At 40.7% G+C, this 20,141-nt stretch overlaps 2 protein-coding genes across 8 annotated transcripts in view; both read right to left on the minus strand.

Annotated features, from left to right (window-relative positions):
- The window catches only part of LOC118393232 (CAP-Gly domain-containing linker protein 1-like), a 49,868-nt gene extending 38,797 nt beyond the window's left edge, over positions 1-11,071 (minus strand). For 2 of the 7 annotated variants that reach the window (XM_052461508.1, XM_035785716.2), the window contains exons 1-2: positions 10,704-11,050; positions 177-455 (exon numbers count right to left, since the gene is read on the minus strand). In XM_052461508.1, the coding sequence (XP_052317468.1) occupies positions 177-267 (91 nt within the window). In that variant the 5' untranslated portion in view covers positions 268-455; positions 10,704-11,050. Of the gene's footprint in view, positions 1-176; positions 456-3,050; positions 3,168-10,703 lie in introns of all 7 variants that reach the window. The other 5 variants (XM_052461507.1, XR_008063932.1, XM_052461506.1 and 2 more) reach the window with 5 other exon arrangements.
- A 669-nt stretch (positions 11,072-11,740) lies between these two features.
- On the minus strand, positions 11,741-17,175 carry LOC118393233 (zinc finger CCHC domain-containing protein 8-like). Its single transcript, XM_052461510.1, has 14 exons — positions 16,968-17,175; positions 16,200-16,240; positions 16,048-16,122; positions 15,844-15,949; positions 15,671-15,745; positions 15,457-15,560; positions 15,109-15,174; positions 14,974-15,034; positions 14,709-14,842; positions 14,417-14,559; positions 14,166-14,281; positions 13,971-14,057; positions 13,777-13,882; positions 11,741-13,574 (listed from the first exon to the last, which is right to left on the minus strand). Exons 1-14 carry the CDS (start codon positions 17,133-17,135, stop codon positions 12,679-12,681), a joined length of 2,178 nt encoding a protein of 725 aa, XP_052317470.1. The 5' UTR covers positions 17,136-17,175; the 3' UTR covers positions 11,741-12,678.
- Positions 17,176-20,141: the final 2,966 nt, after the last annotated feature.

The following is a 20,141-nucleotide window of genomic DNA, read 5'->3' on the forward strand; positions in this document are numbered from 1 at the left end:
GTCTACATCAAATCTACTCAGCAGATCCAGACTGATGAAGCAGTAAAGCCCCTTTTATTGCAACCGTAAGCCGATTGATGACATCCAAGCCAGAGGTTAGGTGCTGTAGCTCCCACATCCGGGAATGAGAAGCAGCCAGGCCATGTGAGCCGTTGGTGCTGAGGAGGAGCTCTTACCAGTGGAAGGGGAGGTCTTGGTGGCTGGCGCCCCCGTCGGCCTGCCTATCTTGCTGGGTGCTTTGAGCCCGCTGGGCTTGGCTGTGCTCATGTTTCCTCTCTGTGTGCTATGAAATCCACAGGGCCTTTCTGTCCGTCAGTGGGCGCCGGCTGACCCCAAACCATCGACGTAGTTGTGCTCAGCCGCTGAGATGACAATGCTCTCTGAGTAGCAGCACCAAAATAAATAAACCACAAATAAAAGACAGGAAAAAGGGGCGAGGGAGGGAAAAAAGGACCCTGTTAAGAGAAAGGAGATACATTAGTGCAACAAACAGCTTTGTACAGTATGCACTTTTTAAATATTAGCCTATTTACTTTGCATAATAGACTACTAATAATAATAAACCACATTAAAAGGAAATGGGATGTTCAATAACCATGGACTACTTCAGTTAAATGGAAAGGAGGAAGGAGTGTTGTTCCACTAGTCCATTTTGTACTTTTTACTTTTTCTTTTTAACTTTCAAGACACTGGCTTCTTATATTGATTTGTTAATTTGGTTCAACTTCAACATCATGTTTACAATGGATTAATGGTGAGAATAGATGGGCTGAATAGTCTGTCCTCGACATTCAAATGATCTTATGTCAATGTAGGCAGTCGGTTATCACAAGAAGCAGAATCTCCCCCCCGTCACAGTGAGTTCTATACTAAAAATACTCAGTCACAAGCCAGGCCACATTCTAGTGTCTCTGTGTCTGCATTTGTCACCACCATACGAAAACAAGTTCTCTCCCTTTCCCTTTCAGTCTCTCACACATGTAAAGTGGATCAGTATTCTGTATCAACGACCCCAGTACCATTCATTTGCACTCATATTCTATGTTTTGTTGTTGTTGTGAAAGACAGTGTGGCACCTGACCAGAGCATAAATCATCTTTCAACACCAGACATAAAGGCCCCTACTTGTCATCCAGAGTACACTTCTTTTTTTGTTGTTGCTCAATACCACGTTGTTCTACCCTCACTGCTTTACTAAGCAGTTCTTAAAAATGGGCCCATTACATTCATTTAAAACACAATGACATCTTTCTAAATTCCTGACATTCCCACCACTCGTGCTCTGCTGTGTTAATGTGTGTTTGCCAGAGTCTTGGGCCCTCCCTCTTCACCATAAACTGTAGAGTTTGTGTGAAGAGGGAGGGACTAGTGCATAAACATAAAGGAGTAGGGTGTTTAGCATCCCTCCTACAGGACAGACTACTTTGGCTAATAGCTAAAGATGCTACAAGGGTCTAGCCTACCCGTTACTACCGGACTGACAATGAAAGAGTGACCTTGCCATAATCTGGAAATGTTTGTGTTGTCTTTTAAAGATTTCTCAATAAGGATAGATAACACTACAATTAGGATACTATTCATGTGAGAAATAGCATTAATAATGTAGTAACTGATGAAGCCGTTGGCCCAGAGGTGGCAACGTGTGGTACTGAAGGTAGGTCAGACTGAATTTTATTGATAGTCTGCTAAGACTTGCACCAAGTTAGGAACTCCAAAGCCTTGAAATAATGCCTGTGGTTAAGAGACAGAGCAGCAGGTGGACAGCAAGGCGAGGGCAGTGAGCCTCCAGCCTGCACATATCACTTTACCACCTTACCCCTGGAGGTCAACCACACACTACTGCAGTACTGCTGCTATGGCAACACAAACTATGCACTATTATTGTAGTAGGAGGTATGTGGTCCAACAGAATGTCATCCAATAGGAACCATTTGCCTACACAACCGTTCTACATCTGGAGTACTGTTTAGGCTATAACGTGAGGCAACATCAGTAATGGAATAGTTCAACTTCCTACATCCATTTCCCTAACTATTATGCTGCCAGCCCCGAGTGAGAGCATCTAACATTATCAATCCGCCTTGCATAACGGAAAACTACTAACTAAAATAATTAAAAATAGATCTTGCAGCTAAGTCACAGACACAAAAGCCTAGATCTATCGAGCACTCTCTCTCACACAACACACATCTGCCTGAATGCCAAAATAGATCTCTCAGCAGCACAGAATAAAGGGTGAGTCAGCAGCATTGACCCAGTTTCCCTGCAGCACTCCAGTTTTCCCTCTCTGTGTCTTTGAATGACACTGATTTGTGCCCCGAGGTCAGGAAGATGAGCACAGGCCCTCAAGGAAAAATCACAGAAATTATTGATATCTTTGTGGCAGCAAATAATGAGAGGATACATAGAAAGAGTAGAGGGGTCTATCTATTGTTGTGCCTGTTCTATTTAAGATACGTTCACTATCTACTCACTATCTGTTCTACTCTATAACAAATTAAAAAAGAGCCACCACTTTGCCCCAAATGTCTAGGCCGGCATTGTCAATGCTGTAACAGTATTAAAAAAAAACAACCTCCCCAAAAACATGACTACATCTTGTACATTGCATCGCAAACTTCTTATGTCTTGAATCTATAGAAAATGCTAAAGTCAACTTGCTTTCCCAAATAGACCAGCAATTTCTAGACTTAAAACCTGAGCCTTACATTTAGAAACTGTGGACATCTTGTGCCTATGAAAGTGATAGAATGTTCTCAGCTTTCAGTTTATCAGTGTAGTCAGCTGGTAATGGCAGGCCTAATCCTTTGCTCCTGACTCCCACTCTAATCTCTAGTTAGGAAGGCAGCCAAACACCAATGTTCTGTCAATGCAGATTTTGGGTAATTCACATATCCTAGTGATGAACATGCAAAATGACATGGTACTATGGAAAAGTTACCATACCAACTTCTTAAACTAGGTTACTAGTCAGGGTATTTTCATTAAAATAATTCCCATCCAGGTTCATTTAAATTAATTCACTTTGATTTGTTTAAATTTAAACTTACTTTCAAACCAGGATCATTTGCTGAAGCGCTCGTTTGACCCACTTCCTGTAGTGTGCAGACATTTTGTATTTTAGTGTCTCATTACATGTTTCTTATGGCACTGGGTTCACATGCCACCTGCAGAAAGTAAGCACTTATTAAGAATTTACACAATGAACTCCACCAGTGCAAGCTGTACATTTAGGAGATATCAAAAATCAGATTGAATGGTGGACCAGCAAGCTATTGTACTTCCAAATAGTTTTTCAATGAAGACGGCACTGTAAACATAAACATAACCTTGGTGCTCTGTTCGGATACATGACATGGGTGGGGACTGGAAGAGGACGTGTTCTGTAAATCAAATGTACTTCTGAAACTGATTTGAGGGCCCAAAACATAGAGATAATCGAGTTCCATGTATGATTACTTGTTGCAGGAGCTTATCTACAGCATATCTGGCTTAGCTAAACCCTGCACAGTAGGGAAGCATCGCTCTGACAGTTAGTTAGTTCTCTGAATGCAGGAAAAAGGCAATGGACCTTGCTTTTTTCACTGTACAATATACTTTTGCTGACATCAGTGGTGAAAAAGCCTCACTAAATGACACCTAATTTGCTTATTATGAATAATTGCAATGTACTGTACCCTCCACTTCCCCATTCCCTTCATGAAGGGCAAAAAGAGTAATTAACTTTCTCAGAGAAATGGATGCACTTGGAAACAGTTATGTTATAATTAAGTCTGATTTGATAGAGCAGTCTGACTGAGCTGCAGCAGGCCAGTAATCATTCATTCAAACAGCACTTTCATGCGTTTTGCCAGCAGCTCTTCGCAAGCACAGCGCTGTTTATGCCTATCAGCCTAATGGCTGGTGTAACCAATGTGAAATGGCTAGCTAGTTAGTTGGGTGTGCGCTAATACTGTTTCAAACGTCACTCGCTTTTAGATTTGGAATAGTTATTCCCCTTGCGCTGCAAGGGCCGCGGCTTTTGTGAAGCGATGGTTAACGATGCTTCGAGTGTGGCTGTTGTCTATGTGTTCCTGGTTCGAGCCCAGGTAGGGGCAAGGAGGAGGATGGAAGTTATACTGTTACACTGGCAATATTATAGTGCCTATAAGAACATCCAATAGTCAAAGGTATATGAAATACAAATCGTATAGAGAGAAATAGTCCTATAATTCCTATAATAACTACAACCTAAAACTTCTTACCTGAGAATATTGAAGACTCATCTTAAAAGGAACCACCAGCTTTCATATGTTCTCATGTTCTGAGCAAGGAACTTAAACGTTAGCTTTTTTACATGGCACATATTACTTTCTTCTCCAACGCTTTGTTTTTGCATTACTTAAACCAAATTGAACATGTTTCATTATTTGAGGCTAAATGTATGTTTTATATTAAGTTAAAATAAGTGTTAATTCAGTATTGTTGTAATTGTCATTATTACAAATAAAAAACATGATATATTTTTTTATTTTGAAATCGGCCGATTTAAATCGGTAGCGACTTTTTGGGTCCTCCAATAATCGGTATCGGCATTGAAAAATCATAATCGGTCGACCTCTAATATAGTCTGAATGCATGTTTTATTGACCCATCTCCATCCGGCTTTCAGGGGTCACTTAATTTTTTTAATTGTAAAGATAGGCTGTTTTACAACACTGCAGCTGCAATAAATTTAAAAAGCACTCGAATATCATCACTCGAATATCGTTGGTTTAAATCAGTGCACTCTCAGTGCACTCTCAAGCACTCTCGCAGTCTTTCTCTCCATCAATTCCATTCAAATAGATAATCCGGTTCTTGATTGAGATGTCCTAGCCTACCAGGTAGCCTATCAGGTATACGTTCAATGCAGTATTAGCCTTATATTTAGGTAATTAATGATGGGTTATGCATAATAAGCTTCTAACTTATAGCCTCCGTCTCTTGCACAATATGCACGCACCTGAGCTCCCCTGGTGTTGCTCCTTAATAAGCTCTTGGAGTCCCATGTAGGAAAATATAGACTAGAATAGCTTGCTGGACATTTTATTTTGCATTTCTTATACCAATATACTATTTGAAGAGGTACACAAGCACTTGTTTTCTGAATGTTAAATAAAGCAGCCAATAGAAATCACAGGTAATGTCATTGCCTGCCACCTTTCCAACAAGTCAGTTCGTGAAATTTCTGCCCTGCTAGAGCTGCCCTGGTCAATTGTAAGGGCTGTTATTGTGAAGTGCAAATGTCTAGGAGCAACAACGGCTCAGCCGCGAAGTGATAGGCCACATAAGCTCACAGAATGGAACTGCCAAGTGCTAAATGACGTAGAAATGGTTTGTCCTCGGTTGCAACACTCCCTACCGAGTTCCAAACTGCCTCTGGAATCAACGTCAGCGCAAGAACTGTTCGTCGGGAACTTCATAGCAGAGCAGCCATATACCAGACCAATATCACCATGCGCAATTCCAAGCATCGGCTGGAGTGGTGTAAAGAGAGCGAGCAGTGGAAACGCGTTGTCTGGAGTGATGAATCACCCTTCACCATCTGGCAGTCCGACGGAAGATTGTGGGTTTGGCAGATGCATAGTGCCAACTGTAGTGTTTGGTGGAGGAGGAATAATGGTCTGGGGCTGTTTTTCATGGTTCAGGCTATGCCCCTTAGTTCCAGTAAACAGAAATATTAACGCTACAGCATACAATGACATTCCAGATGATTTCTGTGCTTCCAACTTTGTGGCAACAGTTTGGGGGAGGCCCTTTCCTTTTTCAGCATGACAATGCCCCCGTGCGCAAAGCGAGGTCAATACAAAAATATTTTGTTGAGATCTGTGTGGAAGAACTTGACTGGCCTGCACAGAGCCCTGACTTCAACCCCATCGAACACCTTCTGGATTTAATGGAAAGTCAACTGCGAGCCAGGTCTAATCACCCAACATCACTAATGCTCTTGTGGTTGAATGGAAGCAAGTCCCCACAGAAATGTTCCAACATCTAGTGGAAAGCCTTTCCCAGGCTGTTATTGCAGGACCAACTCCACATGAATGCCGATGATTTTGGAATGAGATGTTTGACGAGCAGTTGTCCACATACTTTTGGTCATGTTGTGTATGAGTCAGCCTATTAATTATACAAATAGGCCCTATTATATTTCAAAATGAAAATCAAATTTGCTAGCCTATACTTGTAACTTTGTAGGCTGCATGTGCTGCACCATAATCCCATGTTCTCTGCTTTAACATGGTTTGAACGATGTACGTAATTCCAGTCCATATTATACAATACAGCACAGCAATAGAATTTACATTAAAAAAAGATTAGCCTACAGGAGCTAGTTTCATGTATTTACCCAAGAGAGCATAGAGTTGTGTAATGTGCAGTAGCCTATATCATATATGTATTGGATAACGGCATGATCATTTGGACTAGGGATCCTTAAAATGTCTTTAAGGTATGGCTTATCAGCATCAGGTAGCGTCAGTCTTACATTTTCGATCAAAGCTCTTATCAAATCCAGACATAGGCCTATTTATATGCTTTATAATGCTTTGAATGACACTTCCGGTTTCAGCGGAAAATACCAGGTTACCACGGAGAAAATATATTTATATCTGTGCCAGGGAACATAGTACAACTTTTCTCTGCATTAGATGCACCACAATAGCAATGCAATTGGCTGTCTCATCAACCTTTTACTAAGCAAACCATTCTTCCCATCATTGTCTCAATGGAAATGCCAGTGATGCTAGTGTATTGATGCAGATTTCTGGCCGATTTCCCTCCTAAGAGAAGACCAAGAATATAATTAGGCCTATAATGGAAGGAAAGAAAATCAGGGCAAATAACCTCATATTTTCTTTGTAACTATAACTTGTTACAATGCTATAACCATGTTAGTACTACTATATTCTGTGGGGTGCTGTAACAAACATGAAGCTATGGGAAATTAAAGTGCAGAAAAAACAATGTGCCCTATATGCTTTGTGTAGTTAACAATTACATGCTGAAAAAGAGATTCAGGGACATGCAGGGACACTCAGCATGGGACTTAAGGCTCTTGGTCTAAAAGACAGCTATTGAATAGCACTTGACTAGTCTTGACTCGTGCACCAGCCAGTGGGCAGGCTTAGCTTAAAGAAGAGCCTTGGCACCTGCCACATCTCTTGAAGAGCCTGCCCGAGCGAGTGGCTATAATCACAAACAATGGACGGAGCTGAGCTGTGTGCCATCTGCACTCTCATAGGTTTTCTTGGTAATTTGCCCAATCATAAGGCCTACTATGTCCCTGTCTTCCCTTAAATCGCTTCCCAATATTGTACACTGTTCGACTGTAGAAAGTGTGAACAACACATCATACATTTGAATCAAACACACCCCTGCTGCCCCCCACCACATATTGAGTGCACTAAAGACATGCTCCAGCTCTTCTCTTTGAGGAAATATCTACTGGGGTCATTATATAGCCACCTTAGTGATGGCAGCAGAAGGTGTGCGGAGCACAGGCACTTCATTAGCTGTTAACAAAAAGGCAGGATCCTGCAACCCCCAATACCTATACCTCCCCACTTACAACCTTCGATAGGCCAACACGAACACAACCAGCCTGGTTCAGCACTTGTCTTCTAGAGCTAGAGTTGAGTTAGGCCTAAAGCCCCCCCCCACAAAAAAAACAAACATTTAAAGTTGTTTTCATGGCTTGGTTGTGAAATAGGCTCATTACAGACATTTTTCCTCCAGCATTGCCTGTACTTAAAAAAAAAATAAACTTTAGGACATTCGAGAAGCATTGTCAGGTTTACTTGTAATACCAAATAACTTATTTTTTAAGGGCCAGTTTCATCATAAAAGGCATAGAAAATGTACATATTAAATCATAAACAATAGCCTAATCAGACAGCTCAGTTTGGGATCGACTAAATTCTGAAACATCAGTAGTACAGTGAGCAAAGCAGGAGTTTAAGACAACGAGCACTTTCTTGGATCAAAAGATTAAACAAATATGAGATCAAATAAGACTGGCTGGTTTGTTTTAACATTTAGAAGATTCATGTGAAAACAATTACACATTAAACTAATTGCTTGTATGTTATGTTATTGTTTGTTGATGGTTTTGTTGTAAATCAGAGACGGTAGTCAAACACCAGACTCAATGCCATAGATATTATTCAATAATAAATGGTCAGCTCACTGGCACACTTTCTGTTACTTATCTTGCTCTAGTCTAGCAATTCAAATGAGCTTTCAGAGCAGGGCCAATACCAAAATGTCCTCACTTCTTGGGCATCTTGGTCGGTGCACCTGCTTCTGTTACCGGTGGAGGCCAAACTTCTTGAGCCTTATTGGTGGACGTTGATCCAAGCATAAAAAGAAACCTGAGCCTGAAGTTCTCTCCATTCTGCTGAACTCAATCAATTACAGATGATTTTTCATGATCCAATGTTTCCCCAAACAGGTTTATCATTTAATCATTACTGAAGAATTTCAAATGAGAGCACGATCAGTGTCAAAGAAGAACTGAAACCAAGTCAAGGTCACAGATATTTTTACACGTCTTCCGTTCAATTTTTCTGTATTTATTTGTTATGTTATTTTAACTACTCTATGGTTATTATTTAAGCAATAACGCATGAGGGGTTGTGGTATATGGCCAATATAACACGGCTAAGGGCTGTTCTTACAACGCAACGCGGAGTGCCTGGACACAGCCCTTAGCTATCGTATATTGGCCATGTGGCGGCAGGTGGCCTAGTGGTTAGAGCATTGGGCCAGTAACCGGAAGGTTGCTGAATCGAATCCTTGAGCTGACAAGGTAAAAATCTGTCGTTCTGCCCGAGCAAGGCAGTAACCCACTGTTAACCGGGCGCCGAAGACATGGATGTTGATTAAGGCAGCCCCCCGCACCTCTGATTCAGAGGGGTTGGGTTAAATGTGGAAGACTAATTTCAGTTGAATACATTCAGTTGGACAACTGACTCGGTATCCCCCCCCTTTCCCTATATATATAGCAAACCCCTGAGGTGCCTTATTGCTAACCAAAGTAATTAGAACACTAAATATAAATGTTTTGTCAAACCTGTGGTATATGGTCTAATATATCAGCATTCAGAGCTTGAAACACAAAGTTACTAATATTGCTTAGATAACCATAACCTACCATTATGTATTTATTTCTTTATGCAGTGTGCACTGACCAAAACACAGGAATAATTATCACTGTGAATCAATTTAATGTTTATTTGTGTGTCAATTAATCCCATAAGTAAGGGATGGGTCGCCAACTGGCGATTTGACACAAAAATGTAGATGTCATTCATTCATAGAATAGATTATCTTGACCTGAGTTTAGGTACAAAGTATCAACAATAGTAATCACTAACATGGTAGAATATTTTACTCCACTACATTCCTAAAGAAAATAGTGGATTTGTATAGAGTAAAAAGTACATTGACATCCAAAAATACTCGTTACATTTTGATTGCTTAGCAGGCCAGGAGTGGTCCAATTCGTATCAAGAGAACATCCCTGGTCATCCCCACTGCCTCTCATGCTTAGTTTGTAAATTATGTCCGAGTGTTGGGTGTGACCCTGGCTATCCATAAATCCAAACTAAAAAAATCATGTCATCAGGTTTGCTTAATGTAAAGAATTGAAAGGATTTATACTTTCACTTTCTATTTTGATACTTAAGTATATTTGAGCAATTTACTTTTGATACTTAAGTATATTCAAAACCAAATCATTTGACTTACTCAAGTAGTAATTTACTAGGTGACTTTCACTTGAGTAATTTTCTATTAAGGTATATTTACTTTTACTCAAGTATGACATTGGGTACTTTTTTTCCCACCACCGAATAGCATTTCCTTGAAGTTCGCTTGCAAGGTATAAACAAGCAAGCTCGACAAGAGACAAATGGTTCGTTGAGTTTGAGTTGTTCTTCATGATCGTCCATTCGAAAGGTTCCCTGGGAGATTTCCCACGTGTCATAGTCCCACTGACGCATTGCCATTCCAGTGTATTGTTTTCGGTGGTCGATGAGGTGGCACATCTGGACATCGTTTGACAGTACCTTCGAAAAGTGCTATGATGCGAACTTCAAGAAAACTCGATTGGGCTAACAATCTAAAATGTATTGAAACACTTGCTAGTAGATCGTCTCGCAAAAGAACTACACAAGCGAGTTAGCTAACATTAGTAGCTATACTCTGCCAGGCCTGTGCCTGCCAACTCAGCTTGCTAGATACGATACTAAGTTATCATTCCACTTGAGAAAAGTGATAAAACTAATGACACATTTTCCAGTCTCTGCTCGCAGCAAGGCTATCGTGAAGTTTAGAGAAGAAAATTGACAAATACATGGCGTTCCGAAAAAGTTAGCTACCCAGTTGCTATGTTTTCATACTATTTTAGCTTTCCTAAGCCAAGCAAACATAGCACACTGACAATGGGTTGCCATTAACGTCACTAAGGAAACTAACGTTAACGTTAGCTAGTTCTACTGTTAGACGGAATCACAGGTCCGAACGCCGAATCGTACTGCAACGCCGAATCGTACTGCAATGTCACCGCTGACGGACAACCGGTATTGAACTAGCGATTATGATCTCCGGTAAAAAAAAAAAATCACGTCTTCTGTTAACATATAATCTCCAAATCAAAACATGCTGAAAATGTGGTTAGTTACCGGTTGTTAGCTAGCTAACCTTGAAGGCCCAGGTAGTAGTGGCTGGCTTGGTTTCTTCTACCTCCAGTAGGCTAAACGATGTAGCCGTGAGCTAAGATGGGGCTTAGCAACTCCCTTTTCCTCCGTGGGTTGTTGTGGGCTCATTGACCTGGCTGAGGGCCCGCCCGGTTAACCATGACGCTAACGTGAGATAGCGGATGCAAGTCTCTTCACCAATCCTTACCTGTGGCACTCTCGTATGAACCGTTTCTTTGACGAAAAGCTAGATAGAAACAATCCCACAGACACTGCTGAGTTGTCTCCCCAACCGAAGCCTTCTGTTTAGAGTCCGACCGAGGTGCTGATTGAGTGATGCAATGACGTAAAATGGTCTCGCCCCTTTAGACAGTAAAAAAAAAAAAAGTATCTAATACCAGACCACAAATTGAACAATAAGTTACCAGAATTGTTATCAGAACACGCAATAGGTTATAGGATCCATTTGCTATATAAATATATATATTATTCTAAACTTGCATTATTATTGCTCGTCTGTCTAAACGAAAAATCATTTATGCACTTTAATTAGGACCATTTGCTCGGATTAACATTTCTTGAGCATGCCATTTGTCCATTTTTAAAAAGAAATCCATATAGGCAAACGGTTATCACCCAAATACAGTTGCTCGTTTCCCTGTACCGATTTTGAAACCCTGTGTGGAACTTGCTTCCTTTTACCGTTCAAATTCTGGTAAGAGTTGGGTCCTTTTCTAATAACGTACTTATCACATGGTTTGACTGGAGAGAACAGTTGTACAATTTCACCATCCAAACAAATACGGTACAGACCAATAATTGCTTCTATAAAGGCTATATTAGAGCAGGGCTGGCAGTCAAGAAATGTGACAACGCTTTAGACCAGTACATTACTAGATCTAATTTTGGCCATTCTCCACCAAGCACCATCAGGGCACGACCCTTAAAAACCAGCCCTCCAAATGGTTTATAATCTTGAACACTGTTTAAAAACAGAAACATGAGAAATTCATACTGCAAGCAGCCTTCCCACATACTGTGTACGTTTAATTCAGACTTTCAATGGCAAAACTACAATGACAGTCCAATTTAGAATAACAAAAACAAACCATTGACCCCTAAGTAAAAGTAGGCCGATCTCCTTTGACAGTCTTCTCCTCTAGACAAGTTGCTCTTAGTCAAATTTAATATGGTTACCTGAAAATGTCAAATTAGGTTTTGCTGCTCTCTAGTGCCATTATGTAGTAGCAATAACCAGATGCTGAACCAAGTCTATGACGCTGACGAAAAGACGTACAATGGTTGTTACTTTTTTAAATAAACGTGCGATATTAAGCAGAGCCATATTGTGGTAGTGATATTCTGAATTAAGACACCGACTTCCTGTGTCAAAATAAAATAATCCAGTTTTAAAAAAATCACCTCAACAATCCAATCAAGTTTCAAATTAACTTAAAAATCGAGATGAATATGTCCTTATTTGATAGGAGTAGCCTATGGGAGGCTACTTTAACCATGAGAAAAGGAGAGGCGCCTAGACTGCAATGGGTCATAGAAAAATGATCAATCGATGGTAAAAACAGAAGAGGAAAAAACATTTTATAAAATCTTATCTTTACATCTAAAAGAGCAATATGGATGTTGTCATTGCTACAAAAATGATTTTATGTGAATGGCAAAAAAGACATGCCAAAACTGGCTTATGAGGTTTCCTTAAAGAAAAACTATTCTATGAAAACCTTGCGTCTTCATAGACCACAGCTAACTAATACGCATAAAATACATTCCTTTTGGTACAAAAAAAAATAAACCATTAAAAATAAGTTTGAATGACAGGTCACCAAACTGTTCAGCTCCAACTTGTGGCACACTTAAAGAAAAGTGTATGAAAACCACAGATTTGTTAAAAAATACGTGTTTATGCAAAAGAATCCCTGGATTTTAATTCAAGCCAGTCTTTTCACTTTTTTTTCGACATATTTCGAGGGGAACCTTTCAGCAAGTCTCGGATTCGAAGGTATGTCCCGGTGGCCTCAGCAACCTCTGTGAATTCTGGCGTGTCCTCAAAGGGAATAATGCCATGTGCGAACCTACTCCGGTGAGGCACGGCTGTTACCTTCCCCACAGAGTCAGACAGATCTCCCTCGACATCATCCTGATCTGAGGGGTCTGGCTGACGGCTCTCTTGTTGGACTGGTGTTTGCAGCAAGCTGGGCCTCTGTGCAAGCACATTGCCTCTATCTGCAGCAGCTTCAGGACTCATAGGGCTCTCCTCTTGGACTGGTGTTTTCAACAAGCTGCTCTCATCTTCAACCACCTTGCCTTTATCTTCAACATCATCCTGACATTTGCTAGAAGATGGATCAACACTGATCTGCTCATCACTGTTGTGGCTGGAAACTTCCACAGATCCCTCCTTTTCTTCATCTTCAGCTTCACCTTCCTCCATTTCAGTTTCAGTGTCGACTTGGGCAGGTGTGGAGACGCTGGGCGAGCTGGGGAGGGGTGTTCCAACAGCTGGTGTCTCAGAGTCACTGTTGGTGGTGGTATCAGCATTTTCCAATGCAGCCATAATCAGCCTCTGCTGCTCCTCCAGCTCCTCCAGTGTCAGCTCTTCCTCCTCCCCACCTACAGACTCCTCACCCACTCCCACAGTGCGTCCCCGTAGAGCCGGTGAACCATTAGTGGGTGTGGGGGGAGGTGTTCCCTTAGGAAGAGGGGGTGGAGTGGGAGTGGCTGGTGGTGTACCATGAGGTAAGGGAGGTGGTGAACCAAAGGATGGCGAGTCAGGGGGCAGCGGGGGCTGGAACTGGAAGCTGTCTGAGCTCCGGTGGCGGTGGGGTGTAGTATCCTGGTCTGGAAACAGACACTGACAAGCGTTATGCACTGCTAGAGCATGGAGGCCATTGCACACATACAACATAAGTGACTTTTGTTTTCTGCAAACAGACAGACCGACCACCCAGTCATGACAGTGAAAAGCAGAATTATCTGCTGGTTGCAATAGAGTAATTGGTTATACATTGTATTCAGACACCTGGAATAATAACACCACTACCTGAGTCAACATCCATATCTGAACTCCTGGCATCAGATCTCCTTTTCTTCGTCTGCTGGGGAGTTGATTCGGATTCATGCAGTCTCTTATTGCAGTTGGCACCAGGCTATTGGCAAAATATATTAATTTATAGTGTGCACACATACAGTGGACAAACAATTTATTAAAATGTGGAATAGGATAATTGTAGTTACCATTGGAAAATTGTTGGACAGATAGTCAGCAAAATTCTGCTTCATATGGTTATGCTGTATTGGAATAGAGCCATATAGCCTGTAGTCCTAAAAGTCAGGGGGGAAATGTTGGTTGTAAAGGTCTACAAGTGGTGGCAAAGATCGGTATGCTTGTACCCTAATGATGGCCAGCAAACTGATTTCAAGAAGACTTACATCCTTCACACTTGGTGGTGCAGATATATTGAAGCCTGGGAAATCTACTAGCTTGGAAACATCATAGGAAATACTTTGTCCATGGTCGACCTCTGTTAGTTCTCCATCTTTTGACGCTATAAAGGGTGAACACAGTTTAAATACATAGCAGCCCAATATTAATTAAGAATCAGGAAAGATCAGTGATTCAACTAAAACTGCAAGGCAAGTGTTTAGTAAAGTGGTTGTGGTCTCTCCGGGTGAAATCTTACCCTTCCCATCATATAGCGTGAGACCTGAGTTCTCCATCTCTGCCTCCTTAAGCCAGCCAGGTGGGTAGCCTAACCGCCTCATGCGGTAGATGTGAGGGGGTAGAGTGTTCATTTCAACTCCCAGTGCAGACATCAGCTCCTCACTGATCAATGCCAGAAACACAAGCAAAGGGTAACAGATTTGTGATACCAAAAACCCTAGTTCTACAACTTCACTTAGACCTTGCAATAACTGAAAACAAATTAGTTTCTTCTTGTGTCAGTGCCTTCAGACATTTCAAATGTGCCTTGCCTCATGATTCCAGGTTTGTATCTGGCAAATCGCTCCTCCAGTTCCTCAGCATGGTAACGCTGATTGCTCAGGTGGCCCTGGTTACCCTGAGAAAACTCCTTCCGCTTCTCATTGATTCTGGCCATGTCCTTTGGCTAAGAGGAAACGAACAGAGCTGTTGATCACGTGTCAAACCTGGTTTTAAGCTCTTCTGTCTGCCCATGGTAAGTAAACAACTTTCATGTTATAAGATGCATATTAAAGTCAAATTATATTCAAGACTTACCTGAGGACAGTCTCGCAGTTGATGACCATCCAACCCACAGTTGAAACAACAAGGCTTAGGTCTGTAGTATAGGTACAAAAGCAACAATAAAATGTACAGATATTTCCTGCATAAAAAACAAAATCTCTGCCATACCTTTTCTCTTTCATCTGTACTTCCTGTCCATCTAAGGCGATGACCTGGCTGAAGACCTGCTGATATCTTCACAACAATTAAGGAACTCAATTAAATGATGCAACTGTAGTTTCAACGTGCGTAACAAAACACAGCACTTTTCTACTCATATACCGACTACCACGTGCATTAATACACACAATGAAAGATAGAAAAGATAATGGTTCAAAAAGTGAGATTTCTTCTCAGTTGTTGTTATCCAACAATGAAAGCTGGATTCTACACTGAAATGTGTCGTTTTAGAAAAAATAAGTGACTGAAGGACACAGGGCTGTCCACAGAGAGCAGAGCAAGCAGTGTTGAGGATACTTTGGAACCTCCCATCCTTCTGTCTGCTGGGGGTTATCATTAAGCAGGGGCTGCCCAAGTTTGTCCACGCAGAAACTGGTGAAATACAGGACACTTCCCACCATCTGTGAAAAAGAGACACACAAATATATCCAGACAAACAAATGCAAATGGTACATTTCACAAGACATGCAGGGGACAGACACCTAGATTGTCATAAAAAAAATACACCCACACTGAAGGCCTCCTTAATCTTTTTGATGCCACAGGTCTTGGTCTTCTGATCTTCTTCCATAATGAAACTTGAAGACTGCATGTGGAAGGCAACAGATGTGAAATATTTTCCATGTAAAACATATTTTCTTCTTTGAAACTTGAGCAAGACCATCTCCAAATCCAAAAATGTACCTGAGGGTTGACATTGCTGGAGGGATTTCCTTTTTCAACTTCTCCATGCAGCTGATGTTTCTGAACAATACTACAGATGGAGTCTTCAATTTCTTGACGGCATTGCCTGGGAAAAGAAGATTAACAGTTCACGCCCATAGACATAGAAATAAAGTTACAAAATCATTGGAGAAATTGACTAAGAAACCAAAAAAGAAATCCTACTTTGAGATGCTATTATTTGCGAAAAGGATCTGTAGAAGAGGCCCATCAATCTTGATGTTTTCAACATTAATGCCACTGGAAGAAAAATATTTGAATGAGGACATCATTACACACAGGTTATGCCTGTAGTGAGTAGCGCATTAATAACTTACCTTGGCCTTGTCAAAACTTTCAATTTTCTCTTCAACTCTTGATGTGGACAATAGGTTAAAGAAAAATAATACTGAGGCATTTTTGATCAAAACATAGACATCAAGCACGTTCAACCAACCTGCTAGTTTGTTTGGAAAGGATTATTCAGTTTTAACCACAAACTATTTATAATTGGATGAATGGAAAGTGAATCTACTTCTAGCATTGTACATAAACTATGCAGTGTTTATTCAAGAGTGACTAAATTTAACAGTTTTAGGCTGACGTTATCATTCCCCCCACCAGACTTGGGAGTTACTAGCCGATTAAACTCAACTCCACGATTAAAGATGTGTTAGATGTCAAATAAAATTAAGGTTTTGTTATGTGTAATTGCATATTATTCTTGCGGTCCTGAAATCTGTAGTTTTTGATACAATTAAGTTATGGGATGTCGGAGCTCCAGTCCACCCACACTAATTGCCGCTCAAATCCATCGTAAATCGTTGAGTTTATTCGGCTAGGGAGTTAGCGTACTAGTCTTCTGTCTAGCTATTTGGCAAGTCGTAGTAAAACGTCGATTTTTTTTGTTGCATGGGTTCTAGCTAGTATGTTTTTTTAGCTGCAATTACAAAATAGTTTGCAAGCTAGTGAGATTAAATGCTGTCAAGAGCCACGTCCAACCAGTGACTGGTTGAGCGGTGAAATAAAGATGTCTCGTTGGCTAGCTAAAGTTAGGCCACAGACATGGTGGCTAGCTAGCACCCGCTAGCTTCTCACACAAGGATATTCTCTTCTATTAGACTCCGGATTGTCTCCTCACACTCCTCCAATCTCTCACTGAGCTCAGAGCCTTCCTCTCCACCCTCCTCAGTGAACCGAATGTGAGTAGCAACAGGCATACTCTCTTCCAATTGTTCAAAGAGCTCACAGTCACCAAAATCAAACTCCGCCATCTTCACTCTGTTGTTGCTGGCCAGAGTTCAGAGGTCAACACTTAATCACGCAAGAGCGTTGATTGGTTGTTTTATGCCACATGTTCAAGGGCCACTATAAAAACAGATATTTGGATATAGTGACCACGTTTACATACTCACAGTTTTAGGGATAGTAGCTCATATCCCGCTTAAAGTCTTATTCGGGATAAACTGTTTACATGCACCTGTGTTAACCTACTTACAAGTATCCTTGTTGCCATGAATAAACAGAATATTCCTAATTTAAATTCATATGGGTTAAATGGAAAAATAACTGAAATATGGACACTGACTGTAGGCCTATACATTTTCACATGTAGCATAATATAATATTAACTGCAGTAAAATTATACAATAAATGTTAATTTTGTCTAGGGAACATGAGTGGAGAAATATGATATCTTTCTTTCAGCATCTCTTGAGAAAATGTGAATGCTGTCTGTCATATCTTTGACACTTGTAATGCAAGCAGACAGTATTTCAACCACATACAATATGCACCCAAGACAAACTGAAGTCATCAGAAACGTGTTTCATTGTTTTCTCAGCTTTTCATTTCCTTAAAACTGGTCAAACTGATGACATTTTGCACAATACCAATATTTCCAGTGTTTTGGTGTTTTCTCCCCCGTCCCTAAAGGAAACAGACAACTTTACAGGTGTTAACTGAACTGAGCTAAAATATAAAGAAATGTAAAGTTTTGGTCCCATGTTTCATCAGCTGAAATAAAAGATCCCAGACCTTTTCCATATGCACAAAATTCTTATTTTTTTTTCAAATTGTGCACAAATTTGTTCACATCCCTATTAGTGAGCATTTATCCTTTGCCAAGATAATCCATCCACCTGAAAGGTGTGGCATATCCAGAAGCTGATTAAACAGCATGATCATTACACAGGTGCACCTGTCACGCAACACAATGCCACAGATGTCTCAATAATTTTGCACGCCCAATTTTTCAGTTTTTGATTTGTTAAAAAAGTTTGAAATATCCAATAAATGTCGTTCCACTTCATGATTGTGTCCCACTTGTTGTTGATTCTTCACAAAAAAATACAGTTTTATATCTTTATGTTTGAAGCCTGAAATGTGGCAAAAGGTCACAAAGTTCAAGGGGGCCGAATACTTTCGCAAGGCACTGTATATATATAGCTATATAGTTTTCCATATGCTACACGTCTAAACCCAAGGAATAGTGTTTTATAATTTGTTATAGGTTGATTATAAGGACACATACATGTGGCTCCTTTGGCCAAAATCCCAAGTCTATTGATGGCGCATCTGAATGCATATGGATGTCTGGTAAATTTCTCAAATGTCCGGTAAATTCCAATCTTCACCATCATGTTGTCAGGAGCCAAATTTTCCTAAAGGAAACTCTGAAATGCACATTGTTTTTATGCAGATGAAAAAATATTTGCATGAAAATGTGTCTCCAATTGGATGGAAACCTAGCTATAGACACTTTAAAGACTATGACAAGTGCACTAGTACAGGGGCACTTTGATTATGCCTGCACATCATTGTTAACCAGCAGCCCCAAGCATCTAAATAATAGTCTAAGAACTACATATCAGCAAAACAAGCTTGCAAGAATTGTACTTAAACTCCCCCTCATACTCATCTGGAGGTAGAGTATTTTTTTCTGTATATCTGTAATTTGTCTGTATCTATGTAATTGTACATATTTATGAATATTGACCACAATGGAAATAAACCCCAACTTTATTGTGCAATCTCGGTCAGTTTTTAAAATCTTTGTGTATAGACACAGCTCATTCAGAGAGTATTCAGACGCCTTTACTTTTTCAGATTGTGTTACGTTACAGCCTTATTCTAAAATTGATTAACTCGTTTTTTTTCGCTCATCAATCTAGACACAATAACCCATAGTGACAAAGAAAAAAACAGTATATTTTGTATTTTTTGCAAATGTATTAAGTGTTGCTGCACAGCTATTTCAGGTCTCTCCAGAGATGTTCGATCGATCGGGTTCAAGTCCAGGATCTGGCTGGGCCACTCAAGGACATTCAGAGACTCCTGCGGTGTCTTGTCCTGTTGGAAAGTGAACCTTAGCCCCAAATCTGAAATCCTGTGAGCTCTGGAGTAGGTTTTCATCAAGGGTCTCTCTGAACTTTGCTCCGTTCATCTTTCCCTCGATCCTGACTAGTCTTCCAGTCCCTGCCACTGAAAACATCCTCACAGCATGATTCTGCCACCACCATGCTTCACCGTAAGGATGTTTTCCTCCAGACGTGCTGTTTGGCATTTAGGCCAAATAGTTCAATCTTGGTTTCATCAGACCAGAGAATCTTGTTTCTCATGGTCTGATAGTCTTTAGGTGCCTTTTGGCAAACTCCAAGCGGGCTGTCATGAGCCTTTCACTTAGAATTGGCTTCCGTCTGGCCACTTTACCATAAAGGTCTGATTGGTGGAATGCTACAGAGTTGGTTGTCCTTCTGGAAGGTTCTCCCATCTCCACAGAGGAACTCTAGAGCACTGTCAGTGCAGGGCAGCCTGCTTTAGGAAGAGTCTTGGTGGTTCCAAACTTCTTCCATTTAAGAAATATGGAGGTCACTGTGTTTTTGGGGACCTTCAATGCTGCAGACATTTTTTGGTACCCTTCCCTCGATCTGTGCCTTGACACAATCCTGTCTCGGAGCTCTAAGGACAATTCCTTCGACCTCATGGCTTGGTTTTTGCTCTGACATGCACTGTCAACTGTGGGATCTTATATAGACAGGTGTGTGCCTTTTTAAATCATGTCCAATTAATTGAATCTACCACAGGTGGACTCCAATCAAGTTGTAGAAACATCTAAAGGATGATCAATGGAGACAAGATGCACCTGAGCTCAATTTCAAGTTGTTGTTCAAGGTTTATACATTTGCTAAAATTTCTAAAAACCTTTGTAATTATGGGGTACTGTGTGTAGAATGCTGAGGATTTGTATGTATTTAATCAATTTTAGAATAAGGCTGTAA

Source organism: Oncorhynchus keta, chromosome 14, assembly GCF_023373465.1.
Source record: "Oncorhynchus keta strain PuntledgeMale-10-30-2019 chromosome 14, Oket_V2, whole genome shotgun sequence".
Lineage (NCBI taxonomy): Eukaryota > Metazoa > Chordata > Actinopteri > Salmoniformes > Salmonidae > Oncorhynchus > Oncorhynchus keta.

Coding starts and splice junctions, on each gene's coding strand:
- LOC118393233 (XM_052461510.1), bottom strand. CDS start 17,135: ATGGCGGAGTTTGATTTTGGTGACTGTGAGCTCTTTGAACAATTGGAA. Junction 15,035..15,108: donor GTACAGATGAAAGAGAAAAG/GTATGGCAGAGA, acceptor CCTATACTACAG/ACCTAAGCCTTGTTGTTTCA. Junction 14,058..14,165: donor CACCACCAAGTGTGAAGGAT/GTAAGTCTTCTT, acceptor CCTGACTTTTAG/GACTACAGGCTATATGGCTC.